Genomic DNA, 26440 nt, shown 5'->3' with positions numbered 1-26440 from the left:
TATAAATAACATTCTCGATTAATATTATTCTCCAACCCTTAGTGTTTTTTTAAAATTTTTTTTTTTACAAATTTAAGTGCAACAATGGAATATGTCACCAATGATTTGGTCCGTTCCAATTTTTATCAAGGAAAATTCTGAAATCAGTCTAATGGGTTGATGATAGTGAGTATGAATGTGTATTAAATGATATAAAAAGAAGTACACAGAAATACATATTTTTTTTTATTTTTTAATGTACTTATCATCAATTCAGTAGACTGATAATAGCAAGACTGTTTTATCAAAACTAAAAGCAGTCCTCTCTCTCTTTGATACTTGACTTTTTCAAGGTGCGCAGAAGTTTCAAAAAGCCCATCTTCCTGTCCTGCAAAGGCAAGGGTGGGTGGGCCTCCAACTCACAACAAGGTTGGGCTTAAAGTGATTAGAATTTTTTTTTAATTTTCTCATCATTTTCAATTTCGCAAATTAAATATTGGAGAGAACCCACACCATTTTAGAAACAAGTTCTAAATTTCATTGTGCAGTTATTCATTTCCAATTCACGAAGAATAGAGCCATACATAAGAGGGGCAAATTCTAATTTCTTCTCACATTCTGTAAGAGTAAGCCCACCCATCTATTTTTATATAAATAGCTTTATCCAAGTTATTTATGACTTGTTACAGGATCAAAAGGGAGAGAGGTGCCATTTTGACGGTATTTCAAATTTAGACCATTGGTTGAATTTCAACGCAAATTCATTGGCTAGATTTAACAAAACTAATGTTGCTGCCAATTCATTTGCATTCTTTTATTTTCAACCCTAATATTATAAATTCGTCCCAAAAATGTCGTGCTGAAACGCGAAAGGAAGCAATAAAAAAATTAAATAGAACGAAGTGACTTTTTCAGGAAGCCAATTCAGCGGAATTACGTTTCTAAAACATAGATCAGAAACATTTAGATCAATGAGAATTGTATCTCACTGATCAAAAAGAGAAGAAGAGAGGATTGTATCTCAAAAGAGATGAGTTGAACGATCTTGCTTTCATTGATCTATCAACACATTTGATACCATTCAGTCCAAGTATATGAAAAGATAAAAAATAAAAGAAGAAACAACAATTACACGTATTGAAAATTTTAAGTGCACGAACAGAAGGATTAGATGTTTGCAATCTTACCGCATCCCATACTTAGAGATGCTATTTTCACGGCTCAAATCCGTGACCACCAGATCACGTGCGCGTCGGGGCAACCTTACGATTGCACCCGGACCGTCCTTTAGCTCATGAACAATTTTCAAATTTCAAAAGTCAGCACCATTTTCGACAGTCAAAATTTGCAAAGAGAACCCATCAATTCATCTGATCCCTACTACCAGCAGCTTCCTTGGAATTGTTCTTAGATAGAGAAAATGGCAACGGAGGTTGTTGGTGGTTCAAGTAATTCGTAGCGCAAACTAGTTTCCCGTTCGGCGCCAGAGGATTCGAACTAACGGCCTGCATTGCCTCCCCCCACTTCAATTTCTGCCCCATATTCTCCCCTCCTCCGCCCTGGTTTCCGCCGCCCTCGGCCGCCAGGGAAGAAATCGCCGCCGCAATCACGGACCGGAAGCTCGGGTCCGACGTGATTGCCTTTGTCAAGGTCTCTGTCAAGACCTGCTGAGAAGAAGCTTGGCTGCTCTTCTGGTAATTGTTGAATTGGTCTAGTAATTGGGAATGTAATCTTCCAAAATTAACTGACCCAATATTTGTATTACTGTACCCATTTTTCAAGTACCCATTTCCCCAAATAGTAGGTACCATGTTGGATTCTGTGGAAAAGCTGAGACTGTTTGAAGGGTATTTTGGGGATTGGGGAAAAACTGAAGAGAAAAGGTTGGAATGATGGGATGGAGTACTATTTGAAGTGAGGTCCAAAGTGATGGTTGGGAAAGGCAGTGCTGAGGAGGAGGTGTTTGGGAAGTGGAATGGTCTTGCTCTGGAGTTATCGGAGAGAGAGAAGTTCAATCCGTGGAGGTTATTGGTCGTTAACGCGGCCGAGGCAGCGGCTGCTGCTGGTGGAATCAACCCTGGTTGAGAAGTTGAGGAGCCGGAGATCAGCATCGAGGCGGCTGCGGAGGTGGTGGAAGCCATGGCTGTCGCCGCGACGGGAAGCGGGTGGTTGTGAGTTCCCTCGTAGGTTGTGATCAAGATGGACATGTCCTCCGCACATCGTTGAACCTAAATTTCGAAAACATCGTCATGATTCTAGAGTAGATATTGGTGCAACAATTACACCGGTCTATTTCGATTTTACTCGTATTCACCTATATATTTAACAGATTGTTCGAGTTGAACTATAAAAATTGACGCCGACAAGCCAAGCGTAATTGATCGCCCTATGAATATTGTTAAGAGGTCAGAAAGTGGGAATGAGCTCAATTCAGTTATTTGTTGCATGGTACTCTAACGGACTAACTAAAATTTCAAATGAGTACGGTTATATCTTATTCTATTTATTGGGAAGATATACATCAACGGAGTATAAGAGGAATTAACTTTGGGTGAGGAGCAGGCACCATGTGGTGGGCATGGCCCGTGGCCACGTAGTACCCACCCACCCGGCACCAAAAATTTCTCATATATAAAAACTTATATACCTGTTTTCTGACTGGGCATGCTGCTGCAACCGTACAACGATAGTATGCTCGCGGGCAAGGGTTTCCTTTCGCAATTTTCTGCCCGTATTTCCTCCACTGGCATCCGTCATTCATCTGTCAAATTAACCAATCCAACAAAACCCTCTCTTAGATCAATTTGTCACCCTATACGTACTAAGATATTCAATGTAACACATGCATGTAAATGTAATTTGGAATATCAAATGCATGACATACTAGGAGTATATAAATCAATTTTGATTACTGCTGTTCAAAAAAATAATAATAATTACGTGAAGAATTTGACTTATTTTGATATTTTTATTTTATGTAACTTTTGGTTTGACATTTCATCGTAATTTTTGGAATTAAGTATAAATTAAAGTATGGACCGATGTTAAAAAAATTCAAATAAGACGATACTTTAGACAAGTAAAACAACTGTTTAAATTGATTAATCCAAAAAATATAACATGAATCTAATAAAAATGAAAAAAAAAATGAAAAACACATAAAACGAAGAAAAACAAAGTTTACAAGAATGGAGCCTTACTGTTGGTGTATCACATCTAGCCCTCACAGAAACCCTAGCCCTCTTCACACTCGCCTGCTGCGAAATCTCTTCCTCTCCGCCGTTACTTCTCGCCGTCTTCAAAGCCTTACTCGGCGGCCACGTCTCTCCCGCGGCCTCCTCGTCCTTTGTTATGATCTCCTCCACACTGTTCTCCGGACTTCGTTCCGGTGCCATCACCTCCATGCAATCCGACTTCGATGCTTCCAAATTATAATCCAATCCGAGTTTAAGACTCTCTTTCAGCTGCAGATGTTCGCTGTTGTCCTCTCTCGTCTTGCTCGAGCTGCTCGTGGTGTTGTGATCGTCTCTCTTGGGCTCGCTAGTGCTCGTTCCAAGGCGAAGGGATATCAACGACTCGGTCTCTTCGATGTTCTCCCGGGAGAGAGATGGCTTGTTATTATTGTTATTGTTGCTGCTGCTGTTTTTGGGTTCTTCTTGTTGAATCATGTCGATGAATCGCATATGGAGGGATCGGTAATCGTCCTTGATTTTCTGTAGCATTGTCTTTAGTCTCGCGTTTTCTTCTCTCACTTCGGTCATTTCGGCTTTCGCTGATTCGAGTTCTTTCTCCTGGAGAGAAAATGAGTTCCGGCTTATGAGAATAAATGCAAATTTTGTACACAGTTAACATCAATAACGAAAACTAGTGACATTTTTAGAAAAATATAAGGTGGTATCTTCCTCTTCTAAGTCTTCCATCGATGATATTCAGAATAAAAATTCTTTTTTATTCAAGAATGCTCGCACGATGATGGATGTGTTGGTGCTAGGTTGGGAATTATTTGCAAAGGGGGCCGAAATTTTAATTTGAAGAGATTGGTTGAAATGGAAGAGGAGGAGATTGCTGATAGGGAGGAAGCGTTGAAGAAATATGCGGAGTTAGAAGAGGGAGATTTTTCTGATATGGGGGATGACGCTTCCCTTTCTTTGGAGTTCCAGCTTTTCTTGTGGTTGCCTGCGATTGGTGTTTAGGTTTCGGTGCTTTTGTTGTTTGGCTTTTCGGTCTCTTTCAGCAGTATGGGGGTTATCGTTTTCCTTTCTTTGGAGCTCATTTTTTCTTGTGGGTCCTGGCGGGTGTGTTTGGTTTCGATGTTTTGTTTTTCTGGCTTTTTGGTGGCTTGCGGGTGGTCTTTAGGCGGCGGTGTTGATGCTGTAGGGTCTTACTTTTTGTTTTTGGTCTTGAGGCTCGCTTAGTATTTGCTTGTGTTCAGGTCGGTTTGCTTTGGGTTTTTAGTGTTCGGTTGGTATCTTGCCTTCTTTGCCGTTGTTCTTGGGTGGTCTTAAGTGGCTTTTGCCGGTGTGCGCTTATTCCATTTAATCTTTGCAATTGTTTATAAAAATTAATAAAATCTTTTTGCTATTAAAAAAAAGTCTGCTGAGAATACAGAAAATCTGCCCTACAGAGGTGTACTACATGGAGCGCCCTACAGAATTTTCAAATTCATGCAAGTTTTACAATACAGTATGCATCCCTTTCATCCGTCTTAAGATCATAACGTTTTTTAAAAAAAACTATTTCATTTGTGTAAAACAAAAAGCAAATTCAAGACATGTGGATAAAAATTCTTAGTGTCAAGTCAAAAACTCATAACATAGGAATGCTATGAATTTAGGTTTAATTACCGTTATGGACTTATGCGCCAATGCTATATATGACCTTCGATAGGCATAAAAGTTATGAATTTAAGATTGATGTAAATAATTCTGTATAATCTAAACGATGTATAGCTTATATATGCAAATATCGAGTCTGTATTGTAGCATTTCTCTGAAAGTAATTGAAAGAAGTACGGCACGGTAAAAGTATCATACAAATATAAGCACCTTTTTATGGAGTTGATGGACTCAAGAGATCTAGAGATAGCAACATCGATCGTCAGAATATTTTGGATGAATAAATACTTTGGTTTGTCTATATATTCGGCTTCCTATACGTACATAGCATTTAGCAATAAGTTACCAAGTAAAGGTGAACAGGTCAGATCGCGCTATAGATTTGGTCAATTGCATGTCACCGATGACAAGAGGCTAGCTAAGGAATCGAATATCGCGATCGATCAACGACCCAATAATATTCCTCATTTTGACATCTTGCATGACATCTTTGAAAAAAATTAAAAAATCTTAGACCGATATGGCCAGTCAAAGCTGTTGTCTACGATTAACTTATATGACCTAATTGGATTCTAACAATTTTCTGCATTGTACATAAATAAAAAAATGAAGCGTGATCATAATTTTAGCACGTGTTCATTTCACCGTCTATTTCGATGCTCGTTATATTTTTGGAAAAAAATGCACAAACACGAAATCTACGCGCGCACATCTTATCCTGAATCTCGATACGTGTTCTGTAAGATAAGTAAATATTGATGACGGAAAATGGATGGCAGGTAGCAGCCCTTTCTAACCTATGACACTCAAATATTAATGTTTAAAACATGATCTTGACTAAAGGGATTAATTTCTCACTAGATTAATTTGAATTATGCTTCCCCCCAGGTCCAAGGCCTTTGTTTTTTTCTTTTGTATCTTTAATTTCCACTTACTACCTCAATTATCACCTTCATGATATATCCTTTCATTGTTTATTTGCTTCTAAATTGTGGTTAAAAAAATGAAAACATTAATAATTAAGCAGGTAGATCTGCCAAACTTTCTTCTGCAAATAATTTCTCAAACCTATGCGCGCATCAACTAGTTCATGTGAAACCAATCCATCCACAAGCGAAGGACCCAATTAAATAAATAAAAGAAGAAGAAGGACCCAATTAAAATCGGGATAGAAATCTCGTATGAACTTACCTCACAAGAGTAGATACTGTTTGAAATAAATATTTGCAAGTTCAACTCAATAATAGTTATTAAATTTAATTTAGTGTCATGGTAATTTCTGAATTCTATGGATTAATTACCTCCTTCCTGTTAATCCCTGAGCTCTTGATCAGGTTGGGTGACGATGATTTCCAATTAGCCTCATCATCGAATTGCCCTCTACTCCCACCCTGAAAATTAACACAAGAAACACAAAATGAGAACTTAAAAAGAATACATGTGTGTAAAAAAAAAAATTCACAATTTAATTTGTGGAAACAATTTAAAGTCTTCTGCAAAAAAAATATATATATATGTGTGTGTGTACGCGCGCGCGCGCATCCTGTTCTTGTCTTGTGTATCAGATAGTCTTTTTTGACAGATGTAGTAATTAAGAAAAAAATGTTGAGAGAGAGAGAGAGGGGGAGGGAGAGTACCCTTGGAAGTTCTTGATCATGGCCAAAGGAACCATCACTTTTGTCTTCTTGAAATTCAGAACCAGAGGTGGTGGATGCATTTAACCTTCCCTCCATTTGCTTGACCCGTATGATCAACTCTTGCTCCTCTCTCTCTCTCTCTCTCTCTCTCTCTCTCTCTCTCTCTCTCTCTCTCTCTCTCTCTCTCTCTCTCTAATTAAGTTGCATTTATGGGATAATAGGATTGACCCCTTTATGTTGCTATATAGCTCTTCCCCTTCTTACTTATATATATATATATATATATAAAAGGAGGTCATTAGATTCTGACTTAGTTTTAAAAAAACCCAAATCTAAGTGCTCATCTTTCGTCCATTACGCATGCACACTCGAAAATGTCAACTGCTGCCTTTACCCACACACTGGTTTTTCCGTTTTTCTAATCGCATTATCAATACGAAGAATTCAACTTCAACGCTTATGACAGAGATGAGCTTTACAAGTTTAGACTAATTTAGAGAGAGAGAGAGAGACCCGTATTACTCGGGAGCTAGCCAATCTTATAAACCAAGAATCAAGATCCTGTCATGCGATAATTCTCGGAGAAACTTTTCGTGCGACGCCAAGTAAGACTCGCCATCCTTTAGTTTGAAGATATGAGACGTTCATTTTGTAAGTCTTGATACATATGTTGTTCTTGTAAAAAAATAGGCTAATCGGAGATCGGTATTTACTAAGATGAACCTTATTTGTCTTGACGGATAGTTGGTCAACTTTGGCGTTCATATCTCTTAAGAAATAGATTCGATCATGCCTTTAGCGCTGCATGATCAACTTGATCGACTTTTGCCTAGGATAATGTTAGACATGAATATCTACGAAATAACCGGCTCAGATCCTCATATAAGACTTTGATGGGTCTCATTTTGCATCACATGAATTGTCGCATGAGAGGACTCTTACTCAAATAAGACTACAATCATATGATCATCTAGTACAAGCTTTGAAGCTTCGTACAGAGAGAAAAATAATAAAGCATGACATCCGGTCAATAGACTCGGCCGGTGACTGCTTCGCCCAAGCAGCAGCGGTTTTAACAGGCGGAATAATAAGCGCGGACACACAATTTCAACTTTAGGGGGCATAAGTTTATCTCTAATGAATTTTTTTTTGGAACAAACATATTAAATTTTGAAGGCGAACTTATATAAATTGAAATACTTGGAAGAAATCTTATTATAATACTTATAGAGAGTTTTTTGACCTTTAGGTCGTCCATGTCCAGCCGTCCCGTGGTTAATTTGTACTAGGGTATTACATCGACACATATGATAATTCGTACAATTTAAATTGTGAGAATATCTTTCGACGCACGCCACCCATAAAAAATCTCCCACCCTTAGGGTGTCTTTTCATAACCGTTGAAAGCGTATAGATACCGACATCTACTAGATAAGACTAAAATCTCATCGCCGCCAATCAAAATTGGAACAAACAGCTTCATTTCGTATGTATTGTCAATGTTTTGTATCTTTTCATAGGATTTTTACTTGTACATTTTCATGGCTTGCGCTTTCGGTTTTGTGATGGAGGGCCGAGTAAGATATTTTTTCAATATAGGGCCACTATTGAAACTTGAGGAAAGTAGGGAAGATAATTACGTTCTGGCCTTCTTCTTCTTCTTTTTGCCTTTTTGGTCCCTAGTTAATTTGGTTCTCCATGAGGTGATTGTTGATCACCAACGAATCGAAAGTTTAATTAAATTATTTGAAAGAGAGGTCATTTTACTTTTATATCTTCAACCTATCTCCCTTGATGTACCCATTATCGAGTTTGTCATTAATAATATTTTTATTGTTTCAAAACAAAAAAATCTTCACCCTATCTCCCTCATGTGTAGTCAAACTCTTATTGATACACGGACTAAAACACTTGTTAGTATCTTAATTACCTAGTAGGAGATGTGATTTTTTTTTTCTTTTGTCAAACGATAAGATAAGATTTTATAAATGATAGCAACGAAAAACATCAGAATGAGCATTCATTCCCATGGAAGGGAGATAGACACCACAAATAGGACTAAACTCTCAAATCTTACAACCAACACTTCTCACTGCTTGAAGAGCAAAACTATGAGCTACACAAAAGTCACTCCTTTTCACAAAATCCACCACAACCGCATCACACCCTCCAATGGAACAGTAATAGAGACCGGTCTAATAAATGGTAGAAGAGATCCTTGACAAGAAACGGCGGCCAACATCCAAAAGGGGTGAGAGAGTCATACAAAAGGAAAAAACGAAAAGCAAAAAGCAAAAGAAAAGGAAAAAGAAAAAAAGAAAACCTCACAATCAACACCCCAAACACAACATTTTCTATTTTCAACAAGCTCGAATCTTGTATCTCCCCAATGGTTACAAGGGATGCACTATCTCAAATAAAGTTCCTTCGCTAAGTTAGCTTTACGTTTTAGTATTTTTCTTTTTTTTTTCTAAACAAATCAAAAATGAAAAAAAAGTTGAATTTTCTTCTCATTAATTCGTTTTTCTCAGAACCAAATAGAGTTGACATGTACAATTGTTAACATATTCTCTCCCTCAAAAGTCTCTAAAATCTTATATACGTAAGTGAATCTAATTAATTTGGAATAATCAAATCATGAAAAGCTTTTAATTAATTAGCACACACTACAAAGTTGCATCACCTTTTCCAAGGTTCCGTGACCGAGAAGTCCATGGGGATCCGAGTTCGGCACAATGTCTAATAAGGAGTTATTCTACAATCACACCCAACTACACATCCAAATACACATCTACACTCACAATAGGGGTGGAGCCCGCACACACTACACACTCAGTGTGTGTGGATCCCACTTTTATTGTGAGTATGGGTGTATATTTGGAGGTGTGATTGGGTGTGGTGTTAGAAAAATTGGTCTCATAATTGGTTTAAGATTATAGTAATTTCAACCATATGGATATTTTTTGAACTATATAAAACAAGGGCAAAGTCTACTTTAACCCTCGGTAGTTATCGCCATGTGCGGATACCTCCTTCATGATTCACAACTGATCACATAATCTATTTGTGGTTTTGAAAATGTGCGGATAAACCTCATGCCGTCATGTTTTCCATCCATATTAATAGAGGTGTATCTCACACACCTCTAGAATGTAATCTGAGTCGTTCATAATGTATTAAATAAAGAATAGAGTATTTCTGTAAAAAATTATCTCGATCAGGCATCAATAACCCAATAATCTAATTTTTAGTAAATTCAAAATTGAAAATTTAATTTCATAACAAAATCGATTCGACTATGAGCTCGTCATTTTTTGATTGACTTGAATTTTGGCATAAATGTAGTACTCGTCAAAATTTACAATATGAACGGTTTTGATTCAATTTTTGGTATAGGGGATGGTGTGGTTAGATTTAAAAAAAAAAGAATAATTAAGAGACATGATGAGAGTATATCAGTCTTTTAATGTTGTATCCGTTAATATGGATGAAAAACATGACAGCAGGGGGTCTATCTGCACATTTTCAAAATCACAGATAGATTATGTGGTCAGTTTTTAACCATGAGGGAGACATCTTTATATGGCTATAACCACAAGGGGTCAAAGTGGACTTGCCCATAAAACAACATAGTGCTTTCAAGTACTCCTAATTGGAGTTGTAAAATACAACACACCAAATAGATTTTTTTTTTCTTTTGGACAAGTCAGGTATCTGGGCCAATTTACTCGCACCTCGATCAATCTTGTGGGTCTCATTCCATCATTCACTTGTTTGGAGCTCAATTAAAATCGGAGCAAATATCTGTATGCACTGACCCAGAGAATCGTTAATAGCACCTAAGAAGTTTCAAACCTGAAACCTTGGAAGAAAATAAATTCTTATGTTTCAAGTCGTGATGATTACTAGGCCAACCCATTGGGACTGAATTTGAAATGAAATGTGCTATTCACACACATGAATAGCGTACAAATCATGCCACACAGATGAATAGCGTACAAATCATGCACTAATCAAGTTGTGGGGTCCACTACGGGTCCCACAAAAAGAATCCGATCCATTCATTAAATTTAAAATATTTTTTCAAGGGCTCTCGTGAAAAATCAGCTCAATCTGATATCAGGAAGTACTCGATCCAATTATCTAACTTTTCATGCAGATCCGAAACTGAACAAAACCTTAGATGATTGGCTCAAGTATTTATAGGTATTGGATTGAACTGATTTTTCATGGGAGCCTTTGAAAAAATGTTTTAAATTTAATGAACGGTTTGGATCGTTTGTGTGGAACCCGTAATGAGCCTCATATCTTGATCAGTGCAAGATCTGTGCATTATTCATCGGTGTAGATATCATTTCTGATTTGAAATTGACTTTCATATATCACCTAAAGATGCATCAATCTATGTGGCAGTCTCAGTTGCAATTTCTACCAATTTCTAACACAATCCTCTCCGGTACAAGAGTCCAAGAGTCGTGTTAAGTGCATTTGCAACCTTTTCAGGCTCATTTCAATAGATATGATTTTCGAATACAATTATCTTCAAAAAATAATGATTAGAATACTGGATCAGAATCATTTATCTCAACATAAATTTGTTTCGAAAGTATATCAATTGACATTCAGTGAATATAACCTTCGATATCATTAATATTCTCGATGAATTCTAGAATTAATATATACGAATGATTTGGATTATCAAAGAGAGTCCAAAAAGGGCCAGAAATGAACCGAACAAGACCTTTGACTTTCTTTGGGGACATCTCATTCCTAAGATAATTGCATTCTTAAAGTGAATCCTCGCGTTGACTACTCGTCTCATGTACCATCAGAATCTCAACAACTGTGAAGATGGTCCCATTGTCATCAATATTTACTTACTGGAACATGGTTGACCAACGGCCGTTTATGTTTAATTTAATTCGGTTGAATCGCAACTTTCTGATGAATCGTAAACTAAATCAAATCATAAATCACTCTGATTCGGTCACGATTTCTTGTAATATGGATTAGAAAACCTATTCTAAAAGTGATTAGTCAAGGTCTGCATCGATAGTAAAGTTTGTCTTAACTGATAAATTGAGGCCGGTTCATGTGTTCTACTTTACAGAAACCCTTGTTTGTATGGCAAGAGATGTAGACTCGATGAATTTAATTTTTTAAGTACATATAACCCTAATGGTCGCCTCGAAAAGCTTTCGACACTCAAATCGTCACACATTGCCAAACAATTACTTGATGACTTCAAATTATTCCATTTGCAAGTGAAACATGTTGACCAAATGAATCGATTTTTAAGAGTACCAAACTGAGCCGTACAAACGAATCGCTAATGGTATGAATCTTGTGTATCAACGTTTCACCCGATAAATATGAATCAATATATAGCTTGGCATATGGGATAGTACGATACGTCGCAATTTGAGAAACACATAGTAGGTGTTAAGAGTTTGCAGAACTCTAAGAACATATAGTAATTTTTTTTATTTACTAGCATATATACACGCATCTCGATTAATTTTAAGAAACCAATCTCATCGTCTAATAGCTGGGACCCGATTTAAAGCCAGAGAAAATCTCTCTCTCTCTCCACTCTTCAATATCTTTTCTTCCTCAAAAAGCTAGGACGAAGACAAAAGTGGTGAGCTGATGAAATAGTTTGACTTATAAGACTGGATAACAACTTCTTTTCATTTTATTTAATTAGTTTTAATTGTATTTATATATTGTGAGTGATTAACTGTTTCTACTAATTTGGTGGTAGAAAAACTGAGTGACGTGATCGGCGGTGAGAGGTTATTGACTTCTTAATTGTCGTAGCTGGTCAGGTCTAAGAGAATCGCTTGTGTATGTGTCTATGAAAACTGTGTAGTGAGGGATCTTTCTTTGTAACCTATCTTTACTCAATTCACAATAACTACTATGTCAGTATTTAGCAATGTTACGTTCATAATAAAGAATACATTTTTTCATATTTAAATTGCGTTGTGAGTTACATCAACAGAGAGAAGAAAACATGACCATTGTTAAAATTGTAAACATTTGTTAAGTATAACACATATAATCCATAGTTTAGCCACTTTAGAATTTTGGATGTACATCACGCAATCGAGAGTTTCAAATAATAAGTAGTGACTATTTTTTGAATTAGACATCCCATTTTGGCCTATGAGGGAAATTGTTCCAATACTTGACAAGAAATCGAGAATGAATGATATACAAAATGTATTCATGAATGACAATTTATAAGACAAAAATACAATATATACATGTCTTTAAAAATAAAAAAGAAATCCAGTGGGGCCTGGGACCCCACCGGCCCCAAATAACTCGATTAACCTAGGCTTTTCATATTTGAATTGAAACTTTAATGCATCCGAATGTTATCTTACATCACACGTTATCAAATGAGAGCGCCACCTTAACTCAATTGACCTAGCCTTTGTTATATTTGAACTGCAACTTAATCTATCATAACATTACTACATTACATCAAGTGATCAAATGAGAGCGTCACCTTAACTAGGCTATTGCTTTGTCCAATTTGAACTCAAACTTAATCTCTGTATAATATGGTCTTATAACAGTATTGTGACGTAGTTAATGTGAGCACCACCTTTATTAAGCAAAAACCCTGCTGTCATATTTGAACTGAAACTTTTTCTGTTCAAATATGACGACGGATTTTTGCTTATTATATTCAAAGATTATATTACGACTTTGGAAGGGGTAGATAACCTTTGACCTCCTAATAATGTGCAATAGCTCTGACCCACTAATCCAATCATGATAATTTAGCATATTAATTGTCAATGGATGTTCAATAAGGTATAGCAGCCCTCACAATTAATTCACAGCTCTGTGTGAAAAGTAATTTAATTCCATTGTGCAAAGACTATAGAAAATGGAAAGATTATTTATGTTTTCTGATTAGTTGTATTGAACTGTTAAGCCCACAGAGAAAAAGGGCGGTGTATACTAGGATATGATATTGTGGTCCACATGCATTGAGTAATGAAAAAAATAACATGGTTTATTTATTGGAGACTTTTGAGACCGAGTTGTTAAACCCTCGTGAATGATTATCTAATGAGCCAGGTCAATGGTTTAGATTAGGCATTGAAGTGAGTATTTTAAAAATTGAGATTTGGGTTATATTTGCTGAACCTGAAACAATCATCGTTGTCAGAAATATTACTTGAGTTTGTGAAGACTAGTTAGGACATAGTAATTGACTTATGGAAGCTACAAGGGCACCCAAAAGAAGGGCTGGTTCCACCCTCTGTTGGTGCAATTTCACAAATTGACCAGCATTTAGAGTCGGGCGGAAGCGGCTGAAACCGCTACCAAACAAACCGCTGGTAAAAAGAATGTTGACACCAGCGTTTGCAAGAAGCGCCGGTACAGTGATACATCATACAGCGATGGGTATCTCTCAGCACTTCAGTAAACCGCTGGTACTGATCACACAGGTCTACAGCTGCTTTTCGCAAAACTTTTAGCAAAGTTTTTGGACGTTGCTATAAACCGTTTTAATTGTAGTGAAGTAAAGTTATTTGTTGTGGCATTATCATCATCCTTTAGTAGACATGGTGATTTAGAGAACCTGAGAACCAGCCATCTACCTGCTGAAATGGGTGTCTTACAGTTAGGAAAATGATTTTAACACTGATTTTATCCACAAAAACTTGTTTCTTTGTATTTTTCAAGTAAATTAACAAATTGCCTTTCATGTATATATGAAAAGTGGATTTCAAAGGATAGTTTAGTAAATTTTCATGAATGAGGAGAAGAAAAGGAGCATAGCAGGATAAAAGGGGGGTCCCAGGCATAGTTTAGAATTGGGTGGAACCAAAGTTTTTGGTTGTGTCAGTATCATCCTCCTTCAACATCACCATGCTTAATTATTTTATGGAACCAGCCATCTATTTGCTGAAATGGGTGTTTATTGTAAAATATATGTAGGGCTTAAGATGGGCAGAAGATTATTTAAAGTTTCAACTATAACATATAAGCCACCATGATGGAGACACAAATAGTCGGCCATATTTTCAATTTTTGTCAACCATATTTAGAAACAAAGCAAGTGCTATATATCTGGGTACCCGATTTCGGCCAGCCTGATATTTAGATTAGTCAACCCATATCTGGGTACGCAATTTCGGCCAGCCTGATATTTAGATTAGTCAACCCATAATTTGGGCTGATTGTCCAGAAACAAGTTCCGAAAACGATCAATATAGAAGTCATGAAAATGATTAGTATGATGCGCAATATATGAGATGAAGAAAAGCATGCATGAACATTGAATTAGAATCAAATGACAAGCAAAGTTTCTGAGTTCCGACTAAAATCAATTCATTATCCTTTCTTTTCTATTCAAAATAGCAATTTTCCACCGAAAGATCCTCAAAACTGGATGCCCATCTCAGGCACCCTTGTAATGAATAGCACAAAAGCCAATATGAGTGTCGAAGGGATAGAGAAGGGGCAAAAAGACCTGTTAGTGGTTACAAACACAGCCAATCTTTGACAGGGTCCATCTAGGAAACCTTCAGCAGTTCATGAAAAGCCTCCTGTGGTATGTCAACAGAGCCAACGCGCTTCATTCGTTTCTTTCCTTCCTTCTGCTTTTCTAACAACTTCCTCTTCCGAGTCACATCTCCACCGTAACACTTTGCTAGTACATTCTTCCTCATGGCTGAAACCCTGAAACAACAAAAGGGGGCCTAATCTAAACTGCAAGATCTGAGGGTGATTACAACGAAACGTCCAGAACAGCCCTACAATTAGGGTAGCTTTGCAAGAATAATGCGAATGCAAGTGAAGTTTGTGCCTAAACGTAAGTTGCCACCATCAGACAAACATAAATCTCATAGTTTCCAAAGTGGTCGTATTAGCATCATATACCTGAGTGAAATTCGCCAGTTCCAATCAACAAAACGCAACAAAGAGATCAAATTTAACCAAGAGAGATGCATAACATAAATAGCAGGAAATGAGTTCTTTTGTATCACTGATAATCCTGAAGGCCATTTAAAAAACTGCCAAACCCCTGCAAGGCTGCAATTGGTCTCACACCATCTAGACAAGGAAGATCGTGTGGAGGGAACAAGCAAAACCACCACATAATTTGGTAGGGAAGCAAACGCCAAAATTTGGCATGATCAGGTAGTGAAAATTATTCAGCAAATGGAAAGACAAATATATGACTTACGTCTCTCTTGCAACCACCTTTGATCCAATGGCAGCTTGTATTGTTATCTCAAACATTTGCCTGTTCCACATCAGAAATTTAAGAAAAACTACTGACACAAGCAGAAAAAACTAGTACAAAAAAGACACAGAAATCAGTAAACCTGTCTATGAATTTCTTAAGCTTCTCCACAAGATCACGACCAAGACGTTGCGCCTTCAAATTGTGAACAATTGCCGTCATGGCATCAATTGGTTGTCCATTCAGGAGAAGATCAAGTTTCACCAAATCTGAGGCTTGATATCTGTCAAGTAATTCATCACGAAACAACTCATTTTAAGTAGGAATCACCATCTGTTGAGAGTTGGAATTTGAAGACATCCAAGTCAAATATAATTTGCTATGGGTGGAAGGGCTCAAGACTATAAGAACCAAGCTTGGTTGAGTTAAATACATGGAACCATCTTCAACTCTTCCCTCTAAGTACGGGCAGTTGGCAATGAGTGGAGAGGCTGACCAAACTCATATACTAGTTTGGGAGACAAAAGTTAATCGATGAGGGAAAAGCTCTAACAGTCATCAAGTAAATTTCCAGTAAACATAAGGCATGAAGTTCTTATATAGCCTATACCATCGTAACTTACTTGCAATTTACAAGCACATGCAGAACTCATGAGGGGACCTATCGGAATATGGAGTGACCCCTAATTTTCATATACAGATACCATGCAAGGCTGAAGCATTTTTTAACTTGTCTGCATTTATGTGCAAGAGTCTCCATACGCATGAGAGAGAGCACAGAAACTTACTCGGAATCCTCGTAATCAAACGATGCATACCCTGATGTTATACTCTTCAACTCATTATAGAAGTCAACCACAATTTCCCTTAAAGGCAAACGATACTTCATTAAGGCGCGTTGACTGCATGGGAAAACTCAGAAATTCAGTATTCCAGTTAGCATTCACTTAACAGCAGGGTCTTAGTTAAGCATACAAAATTGTTGATGGGTAAGAAAAAGAAACCATGACAATTCTATTTAACACCCAAACTACATGATTTTCCGAAAGATCAAACAGAAACTCATTAGGAAGTCTGACAATTCAGTAGGAAAAATCATTCATATCCTGTTTTTGCCTTCCAACAGTATTTCAATCACCAAAGTGAAATCACTAGAAACTCTGAGCAAGTGTATTTGTAAGGAAAAGAAATTAACTTTCATGGGCAAAAGGTTACCTATCTATAAATGTGTACTCCAACTGCTCCCCTCTCCGCTCAGAGCAAAGGGTGATAACAGGACCCACATACCTTCAAGTCCATAAAGACGAAGAATGACAAAAAGTTATTTTCACACAGCAAATATATAATGAGGTAAGGTGCAAAGGGTTTATGAGAGCTTACTCACTAGGGATAATTATTGTAGCTATTACAGTCGGTTCCCAAGTAGCAGTCACCCGTTGTTTGGAATTTGAGGGCAAAGCAGCAGGATTTTGAACTTGTACTTTGCTAATCAAGGTGCCAAAATATGCTACTTGTTAAACAATGATGTAATCCAATCATAATAGACGACAAAACAAGTGCGAAATACCTTCCATCTGAATACTCAAAAATATAGGGTACTGTTGGGACAGTAGAAATGACGTGAGCTCCATACTCCTATATCATAATGCAACCATGGTCAACAATAGGCAAACTTGTGAATATCAAAGCTTTAAAAACAGTTTACTTGACAACCAAATTTTTTAACTCCCACATTCATACATAGTAAATTCTTATAGATGTGAAACCTAGATAATTCTGGATATAAACTGATAAAAAAAATTCTGGATATAAATGGTCAAAAATGCAATAAAGGCTCAAAGAATACCAGAAAAACCAGGTATATTAAATATCACAGTTTCACTTGCATTGAAATGCCACAAAGAGAATCAATATTATATGTCAATGACGTCTGTATCTTCAAAATGTTGACGACCACACTTAATTGAGTTATTTCTGTTGTGACTCCTCTTTTCTTCAATTTCCGTTCTTCAGCACGAATATGTTCCTCCAATTTATGGTTTTAAATGCTATATTCTAAAGGCACAACAATTCATCTTCGCCAAACTGCCTCTGTTATTATGACCGCAGCTTGCCACATCGTTCCTCGATATGCATTCATAACACAAACATCAACAGTTCACTTGTGGTGTCTTTTTGCGAACAGGAAATTTCTCGAAACATTCAAGTTCCCTTTGTTGTTGTTGTTGTTGTTGTTGTTGTTGAGACCCGAATTCTGAGTGTTCACTGAACATTTTATGCACCAGTATTAATCATGGAAAATAGTTAAAATTGTCCACATGAACACCAGGCTAGTCAACTTGTCGCAGGCTTTGCATCCATAAAATCTGTGTTCTCCATACTACTTAGTGGGCTTTTTACTATCACATGATCTATTGAATCCAAAATGTGTGGTTGAAGTTTTTTTTCCATGCGCCTGTCTAGAGGCAGGTTCTCACTTCCCAGAACAACCATTACAAGAAGAAAAACAAAAACTGCGACACACGACCGTAACCATATCTTGACATGGTTTGTGGAACATTTATTTAAGAGAATAGAAACACCTGTTCAAGACGCTGGTGAAAGACATCCATGTGAAGCAAGCCTAAGAAACCACACCTGCATAAAAGACACAACTTGCACAATCAGATTTGACGATGTAAGCAGTGTCATATGTTAATGTAAACTAGTCCACAAGGAGCACACCTAAATCCAAGACCAAGTGCCGTGCTACTCTCCTTGGTGACTGAGACACTAGCATCATTGCATGTGAGTCTCTCTATTGCATGGTTAAGTGCCTCAAAATCGGATCCATCAACTGGGTAAACACCAGAAAACACCATGTGTTTTACAGGCTTGAAACCTGAAAAGATGTCAAATACGAAAAACAGATGAGAAGAGAATGATCTGGACCATAAAAGTACAAACTTAGCATTTTATACTACTCCGTATAGTTTTTTGCATAAACAATCATCAATACTGTTAAAACATCCAACTCAAAACCAATTGGTGATGAGTGGAGAGGCCACCTTAGGCTCATATACTAGTTTTGGAGGAGATAAATAACCAATGTGGGACAAATTCCAGCACTCCCCAGCACGGGCGACCCCCGACTTGCACGTGGAATGGTAAACAACGATCCATTGACATATGGATCACAACAAACAACGGTGCACTTATGGCACAAACAAGGGGCCAAATTCTCCGAAACCCTAGCTCCGATACTATCTTAAAGCATCCAACCCAAAACCAATTGGCGATGAGTGGAGAGGCCGCCCAAGCACATTTACTAGTTTTGGAGGAGATAATTAACCGATGTGGGACAGACTCCAACAAATACAAATCTTGCTGAACTCTGTATTCATCCAAGTTATCATTATAGACCTATTTTCCTAACTTCACTAGATAGTTAGTCATCCATTGTTTTCTGCAGAAAGAAACTGAAACAGGTGCAGATAGGAAAGGTTGGATGGGATTTGTCACTCTTTCGCATACAAATTTCTCTACTTAATTATTTCGACATGACAAACCCAGGCAGTCCGAAATCAATCAGCACACTGAAGAAAACCACAAGGACCTGAGGTGGCAAGAAATTCCTAGTCACCTAAAAGCCTGACGCATATGAGCGACACAACACGGACAACCCAGACATCAAAAATTTCAAAAAAAGTACAGGAAATGCTGAACAGGGAATGTGCTTAAAATGTATAACTTATATAATTAAATGCTTTTTCATACACAAGAATTCCCATTCAAAAATGCTAAGAAAATGCGACATGAAACATGAAATTAATTCCGGAAGTTTAAATATAAGGATTTATGGGTATAAATCTTCATCTTTTTTTTCAGTAGATCACAAGTAATAATATTATCCAGACTCAATTTGTTTCGTGTGAGTTTTAACGACAAACATGTGTCCACAACTGTTCAAAGCATATCCAGCTCCAAAAACCTTTAAAAACAGGTAGGCCACAATCCAGACCAAATGTCTGACTTGTTGGGAAGTTTCCAAGTTCCAACGAGTGTCAGTGTCCAACCTGCATTCCACAGGCCCACTGACCATTCTTAGAAATGTCCACTATTGTTAGCTATGAACTGTTTGAAGTTGGATTAACAGTTAATGTAAGTACCTGGAAGTGGTTCTACAATGCTTCGACTTTGATGCAAAGTATCCCCAACCCGTGCCTCTTTAGTTGAGCGCATGCCACTGACAACATATCCCACTTGTCCAGTTAAAAGGACTCCAGTAGGCGTGAGTTCTGGATGCATGATTCCCACGTCCAAAACTTCATAAGACTGACCTGTTGCTGCAGATGAAATTTTATCCCCTTTCCGCAAAGTGCCGTCAACAACTGCCACATGGCAGATTACTCCCTTGTATTCGTCGTAATAAGAATCCAACAAGAGCATACGCAAAGGTGAATTACAGTTCCCAGGAGGAGGAGGCATTCGCTCTATGACAGCTGGAAGAACGTGCTCAAGACCTTGACCCGTCTTCGCAGAAGTTAAAAGAGCACCATTTGGGTCAAGATCAAACATGGATTTCAGCTGAGCTTTAACACGATCTGGATCAGCAGTTGGCTGGTCAATTTTGTTTATTACAGGGATTATTGTCAGGTTGGACTCAAAAGCAAGATAAAAGTTGGCAACAGTTTGTGCCTGGACACCTTGGGCAGCATCAACAACCAAAAGAGCACCTTGACAAGCAGCTAAGGATCTTGATACTTCATAGCTGAAATCTACATGACCAGGGGTGTCGATTAAGTTTAGCAAAAACCTTCGGGGTTCTTGCACATCAATATCATTGGCACCCTGAAACTTGTGATCATAGAACATAGTTGCTGTCTGGGCTTTGACGGTTATTCCCCTTTCTCTTTCTACCTAAGAGAATCCAAATTGTGTTATGTAAATAAGACATAAACAAGGTGTAGAAAAGCAAATTGAAGAACAGCGAAAATTAGGAAAAAATTGGCCTTGTTCGTTTAACATATTTACTTTATTTTAACTTTGTTTTCCAATCATTACCTTATATCTTTCCCCAATCATTACACTATTTCTCCAATTATTAATTTCATTTCTCTCTCTATCTCTCTCCAATCATTACCCCTCTCTCCAATCATTACCCTATTTCTCTCTCCACCCACTACCAAAACTAAAATACCCAAAGTTACCAAACGAACAAGGTCTCTAGGAGGTCTCTAGGACCGCTTTATGAACCTATTAGCCCAAATAAAATCAGTAGGTATCCATAACTAAATTCACCTCTTCTGACTTCTCTTACGACCTACGCCTCATAATGGTAACTGCCTAATAGACCTAAATCTCAATAGTACACTTGTGAGAGAGTTCTTTTCCAAATAAAATGCCATGAATATAGAGAATAGTTAGGTTTTTTGTTTGTAACTCAAGCTGTCCGGGCCAGTTCACACACATCGACTAATCCTTGGGGACCAATCCCACCATCTAGGAGTGGAGGTCTGCAGGGTCATTTAAAGCCTGGACAAAGCCTCGTATGGACTGGCCCCTCAACTGTTGATAGAACCTCGGAGGTTTTGAACCTAAGACCTTAAGAGCGTAAGAGAATAGTCAGATTATCAACAAGAAACTAGTGTTTCACACTAGCTAAGTCGCAGCTGTTTCTAAACCCTATGCTCCATAATCTTCCTGATTCCATCTCACATTTCCCTCTTATACATTTCCTCTATCCGTCTTCTTTTTCTTTCTGACTTCCAATCAACAACCAGAAACCACAACCAAATGAAAGTATTCTAAACACATGTTTCGCAACTATACTAGTAAAATACATAAATTCACTATAATCATAGGCAACATACCTGTAACTTATCTAGGTACTGAGGCTGACCATGTCCTCTCTTTATGGTCCCGGTGAGCTCCAAAAGCCGGTCAGCAAGCGTCGACTTGCCGTGATCAACATGGGCAATAATGGAAAAATTCCTAATCCTTTCAGTTGGGTACTGGCTTAAATCAATGGAATTGGCATTGTCTTTGCTATTTTGGCGAGAATGAGAACAGAAGGCATGGTGATTCCACCCAAATTGGTTCCAATTGAGTCTACTCTCAACTGGGTTAACTCTATTTATAGCAGATAAAGACCTTAACTTTGGTAAACTGATGGTATTTGAAGCTCTTCTCAAATAACCCATTTGAGGTTTACGATCAAACCCTAATCGAATATCAAAGACCTTAACTTTGGTAATCTGAAGCATATGAAGCTCTTCTGAAACAACCCATTTGAGGGTTTACGATGAAACCCAAATCTGGTAGAAGTTCAGGGCTATTTTAAGATCTCCTGGAGTAAATCATTTGATGATTTATGGGGAAAAATAAACCCTAATTCGCGGCAAAAGAGTAGTTGAAGAATTACTAGAATACAGAAGGGTTATTACAACTACGGTCACCAAATAATCGTCTTGGGGTAGTTTGGTCCCAATTTTCTAAGAGGTGCTCCAACAATAACCCTCACTCTTTTTCCTTTTTTTTTTTTTTTTTTTTGAAAAGAACGAACACTTTCATTTTTCAGGAACACTAAAAAAGTTTACTACTCTTTTATCGTATTTAAAAGTATTTCATCGTCTGAGAGAGAGATGAGCGGTGGGCTTGGTCCCCTGGAAATTCTTGTAGTGCGGCATTTATTTGTAGAAAGTGTCGAAAGCAACTTTCAAAAAATGATTAACAGTATATGAAACGGTCACTTTATAGAGTTTGCTAAGGTCTTTAATTTTGGAAAAAATCAAGTTGAGCAGAGATTGATAGCTATGTAGTAGACATCACGTGCTTTTGGAAAATATAGTAGACATCACGTGCTTTTGGAAAATGAACGGCTAGTATAATTTAAAGAATGAACTGTAAGAAAAATCTCACTTGATCATGTTTTGTTATAAATGTCCGATTAACTTGATTTCCCTACAAACTCCAAACAAGGATCACTCCGGATTGTGATAACTATAGCCCGAAAAGCCATACCGAAACGTACTACAACCCTGTTGCTTGTTTGGCACACTAAAAGAACCCCATGTTCTCGTCCCAAAGGAAAAGGAAACGCGTGGAGAAGTGGTCCAAGTTTACAACTCCAAATAAAATGAACAAGATGATGATTACGAATGGTGGTAACAATCATAGCCCACCTTTGTATCCATCTTTGCCGGCATTTTATGGGGTGCTATTTGATCGTCAACAAAGCTCATTTATGGGAAAGTAGGAACTTCTTCTTCAGATGATTTCAGGGTAAGCAGGGAGATCAACAAAGCTCATATGATCATGTCTCCAGTTGTGTTGTGTTGTGCATCCAATCTCCATATGGCCGGGGGATAATTCTTTTTTCTACTTCTGAAAATGCATCAAGTGACACATCTTTAATCCGACAGATTTCTGACATAGGTGTGCTTCTGGAATATCAAGGACAGTAGTAATTGTTACTCTAACAGTACTAGATCTCGATCCTCCATCCGAAGGAGGGTAATGGTACCACCAGCAATCGAATGCAGAAAGCATCTGATCATGGATGAAGAACCCAGTTGAGCATCAAAAAGGCTCCAAGTTTACTCAACCAATTCTAATGCGTACTATGCCTCAGTTCGGGACTCCTAAATGCCAAAAGAACTTAATTCCCATTGGAACTCTATTCGCTAGAGACCCTCGAGAAGACCGCCCCTGATCGAAGCAGTGTTAAACAGCCGGCTGTCTTCTGTCCTGAACCCTCCTTCCTCTTTGATATGCCCTTTAAAAAAAAATAAAAATAAAAAAACGTTGTTGATATGTCCATAAATGTGTACAGACTCTACAAGAATGTGTGCTGTTAGCTTGTTAAAGGGGCATTAGAGCCAGCCGACCAGTGAGTGATTTACTCATTGATGGCCTCCAAATCCTGCTACTTTTGTGGCTCTAAAAATTCTAAATTTTTTTGATCAAACATTGCATGTTGCGAACTAGAATAGTGGGCCTTTTTGGTTTGAAATGCACCAAGAATTATGTACAGTAATTGTATTTCTTAGTGATTATGTATGTTCAGTATATTTAAATGAACCCCTTTACCAAAAGAAAAATTGGTTTCGTTTTCGACAAACCATAGTTAAAGTATATTCTAGGAGATTACAAAGGGGGAACTATGAAAGCATATGCCAAATTTGTCAGTCATGAAAAAATACATAAATTAAGTAACTTTTCCACCATCGTTTGTCCCTCATTTTTCAGTTAGATGTCTACAATGCTGATTCGATACTATAGTTTTAATGGCAAAAATCGAGAGGCTAGAGGGTAGGTAAAGATTTCATGAGTCGTCACACTAGGAGAGTCTTTATTTCACTCTTTCGAATCTCTCGCAATGCATTTCTTAGATGACGTGATAGATTATCTGAATAAAGATCAAATCAAGCATTTGAAAGAGAGACATAGAGAAACTGAGAAAGGGTAAACATCTAATTGGAGTGGAAGAGAGGAAGTAGGAGAGAGGGACTTGACTTTAAATATTTCTTCTAAAAAGTACAATATTTTGAAATCTATATTATAAAACAGAGCGGTTTTCTATTAAAAATGTATAGGCATGTAAACGAGAGCAACCTCTATAACTGTTGGATTACTTTCTTTAAAAATTATGGTCGTACGATTAGGGAAAAAAAAAAGAATACTTAATTACTCCTTTTTCTACCAAATCTCTCTCTCTCTCTCTCTCTCTCTCTCTCTCTCTCTCTCTCTCTCTCTCTCTCTCTGAAATTGGATCAGGATACTTTGTGAAAATGGAAAAATTGATGTGAATTTGGAGGCAAATGTGTTCATGCAAGGGAATTAATAAGAGAAGGTATAAAACTTAAGTTAAAAGTGCCTTCAGGCACTGGCAATCCACTAGTCAATATTATAAAACAGAGCGGTTAATATCTAAGCACACAAACAAAATAACATCCACGGCCGTCCAATCGAATTTTATATTATAGCTGTCAGATCACTTTCTTTTTCGAAAGATACAGAGAAGATTCTCTTATTAAATCTACCCCTCCCACTCTCCTCATTTCTAATGTAATGTATTTGAATGTTGCCTCTTATATATTAACAAAAAACCCTAAATCCTTAGAATGAAGTATTCTTTTTATTTTAGAAGTATAAACATTTGGCTAGAGATTCTACTGTTGTTAATGGGTAACTAACCTACTCAAACTCTCTTAAATTAACCTCATTAATTGTTCGTGACATAGCCAAGAAAAAAAAAAAACATTATTATGCACAGCGTATTTAAATTTTTGTTGCTAAAAAAGTATGAAATTGATTTTTTCCCACATCGGCCATCACTTCAGTATCTATGTATCAAACAATATATAGGTGGTGTGCATCGCATGTGAACTACTCACTAGTTAGAATACAACAAATGGAAAGGTTTGATATATATATATTCAATTGATATGCTTCCTCGCTAGAATTAATCCACTTCTAAAAGATTGGTAACTAATTAATAAAAATGTTACTGATGCTATCTTGGCTTGGTTTGTGCAATTTTTTTTGTAGAGTAATAAGTATGATTAGATGATGTAATAGATTATTATCTGAATAAAGATATAATTTGAAAGAGACGATGGAGAAAGGGAATTGGAGAGGACGTAGGAGAGAGGGAGTTTACAGGGCGGCATCGTCTCTGCCGGCATTTAGTTTCATTGGTTGGTTAGTCCTCGGGTTTACAAGGCGGAACTATATAGAGGGAGAGTGACACGGGCCACCCAATTTCGTATATAGAGAGAGAGTGACATGGGCCACCCAATTTCGTAAATAGTACTATTTTATGCCTATACATTAACCACAGTACTCCCCAGGCTTAAGCCCCCTTTGAACCCAGAAAAAGACATTTGATAATTCCTCTCTCTCTCTCTCTCTCTCTCTCTCTCTCTCTCTCTCTCTCTGTGATTTAAGCAAGGATGAGAAAATAAATAAGGGGAAAAGGCCAGTAGTGTTAGTGTAGCATTTAGCGGTGAAAGCAGAGTTCTCATCCGCAGATTACCCTTGCCTGGTATGTGATCACTCTTCTCAATTAGAGCTTTTAACTTGACTAAAACTTCAATGATACTACGAAGCTGTGCGGTGATCACAAAGCGAACTCTTCTTTTGCTTTTTACTATAAAAAAAAATGATAAAACTTCAATGATACTTAATAGTGATAAGATAAGAATCGAGCTCCTTTGCCTTTTGGTGTACTGCACAGAGTAGACTCTGTAACATCGACCTCTCTTCTTACATATGAATATATGATTAATAAAGTTCTTTGTACTTTTCAAAATAGATAACAATAATATTGTCCTCTCGACCTTTAATTTCAAGGTTCCTTTTGTGCATTGGGGTGGTATTGTGCACCAAATCATTTTATATACGAACAATCTTGATTGAAAATAGGAGTCTATAGTTTTGTTTTGTCACAATTTATACATCAGCGAGTTTTTTTTTTTTTAACATTCGTTAATCCTAATCTACACTATCCCGGAACTTGAGAGAGGGGGATAGGGCTTAAGGGGATCGAACCCTGCCCTATGCAAGAGAGGCTAATTGCACTCCACTCCATTTGCACATCAGCTAGCGGGGTGTCGGGGTGTCAGTTTGTTAGTCAACAATGGATTCAGAAGCTGCCCATAGATCTGAATCCCAAACCAGCCCCTCATGGAGCTCGAACTCTGGCCTCCATTGTGGGGAAATGAGACATCCAACTGAATTAGCTTAGTTTCTAAATAAATGGGAGTCTATAGTGGCGTAATTTTCAGTCT

The 26440-nt window shown here is 37.5% G+C and overlaps 2 protein-coding genes across 2 annotated transcripts; both read right to left on the bottom strand.

The window, feature by feature from the left end:
* Positions 1–993: 993 nt before the first annotated feature.
* On the bottom strand, positions 994–6660 carry LOC131304225 (WRKY transcription factor 72B-like). The gene is made up of 5 exons (XM_058331375.1): positions 6452–6660; positions 6116–6205; positions 3180–3770; positions 2627–2740; positions 994–2207 (listed from the first exon to the last, which is right to left on the bottom strand). Exons 1-5 carry the CDS (start codon positions 6545–6547, stop codon positions 1341–1343), a joined length of 1758 nt encoding a protein of 585 aa, XP_058187358.1. The 5' UTR covers positions 6548–6660; the 3' UTR covers positions 994–1340.
* Positions 6661–14733: 8073 nt separating this feature from the next.
* On the bottom strand, positions 14734–22159 carry LOC131304224 (translation factor GUF1 homolog, mitochondrial). Its single transcript, XM_058331374.1, has 11 exons — positions 21521–22159; positions 19817–20567; positions 18393–18549; positions 18251–18305; positions 17236–17303; positions 17049–17153; positions 16884–16955; positions 16457–16570; positions 15811–15951; positions 15669–15728; positions 14734–15160 (listed from the first exon to the last, which is right to left on the bottom strand). Exons 1-11 carry the CDS (start codon positions 21911–21913, stop codon positions 14995–14997), a joined length of 2082 nt encoding a protein of 693 aa, XP_058187357.1. The 5' UTR covers positions 21914–22159; the 3' UTR covers positions 14734–14994.
* Between the last annotated feature and the right edge of the window lie 4281 nt (positions 22160–26440).

The sequence above is a fragment of the Rhododendron vialii genome, chromosome 10a (genome assembly GCF_030253575.1).
Source record: "Rhododendron vialii isolate Sample 1 chromosome 10a, ASM3025357v1".
NCBI classification, from domain to species: domain Eukaryota; kingdom Viridiplantae; phylum Streptophyta; class Magnoliopsida; order Ericales; family Ericaceae; genus Rhododendron; species Rhododendron vialii.
Note: the sequence above shows the minus strand (reverse complement) of the source record. Positions and strands in the feature narration are given on the sequence as shown.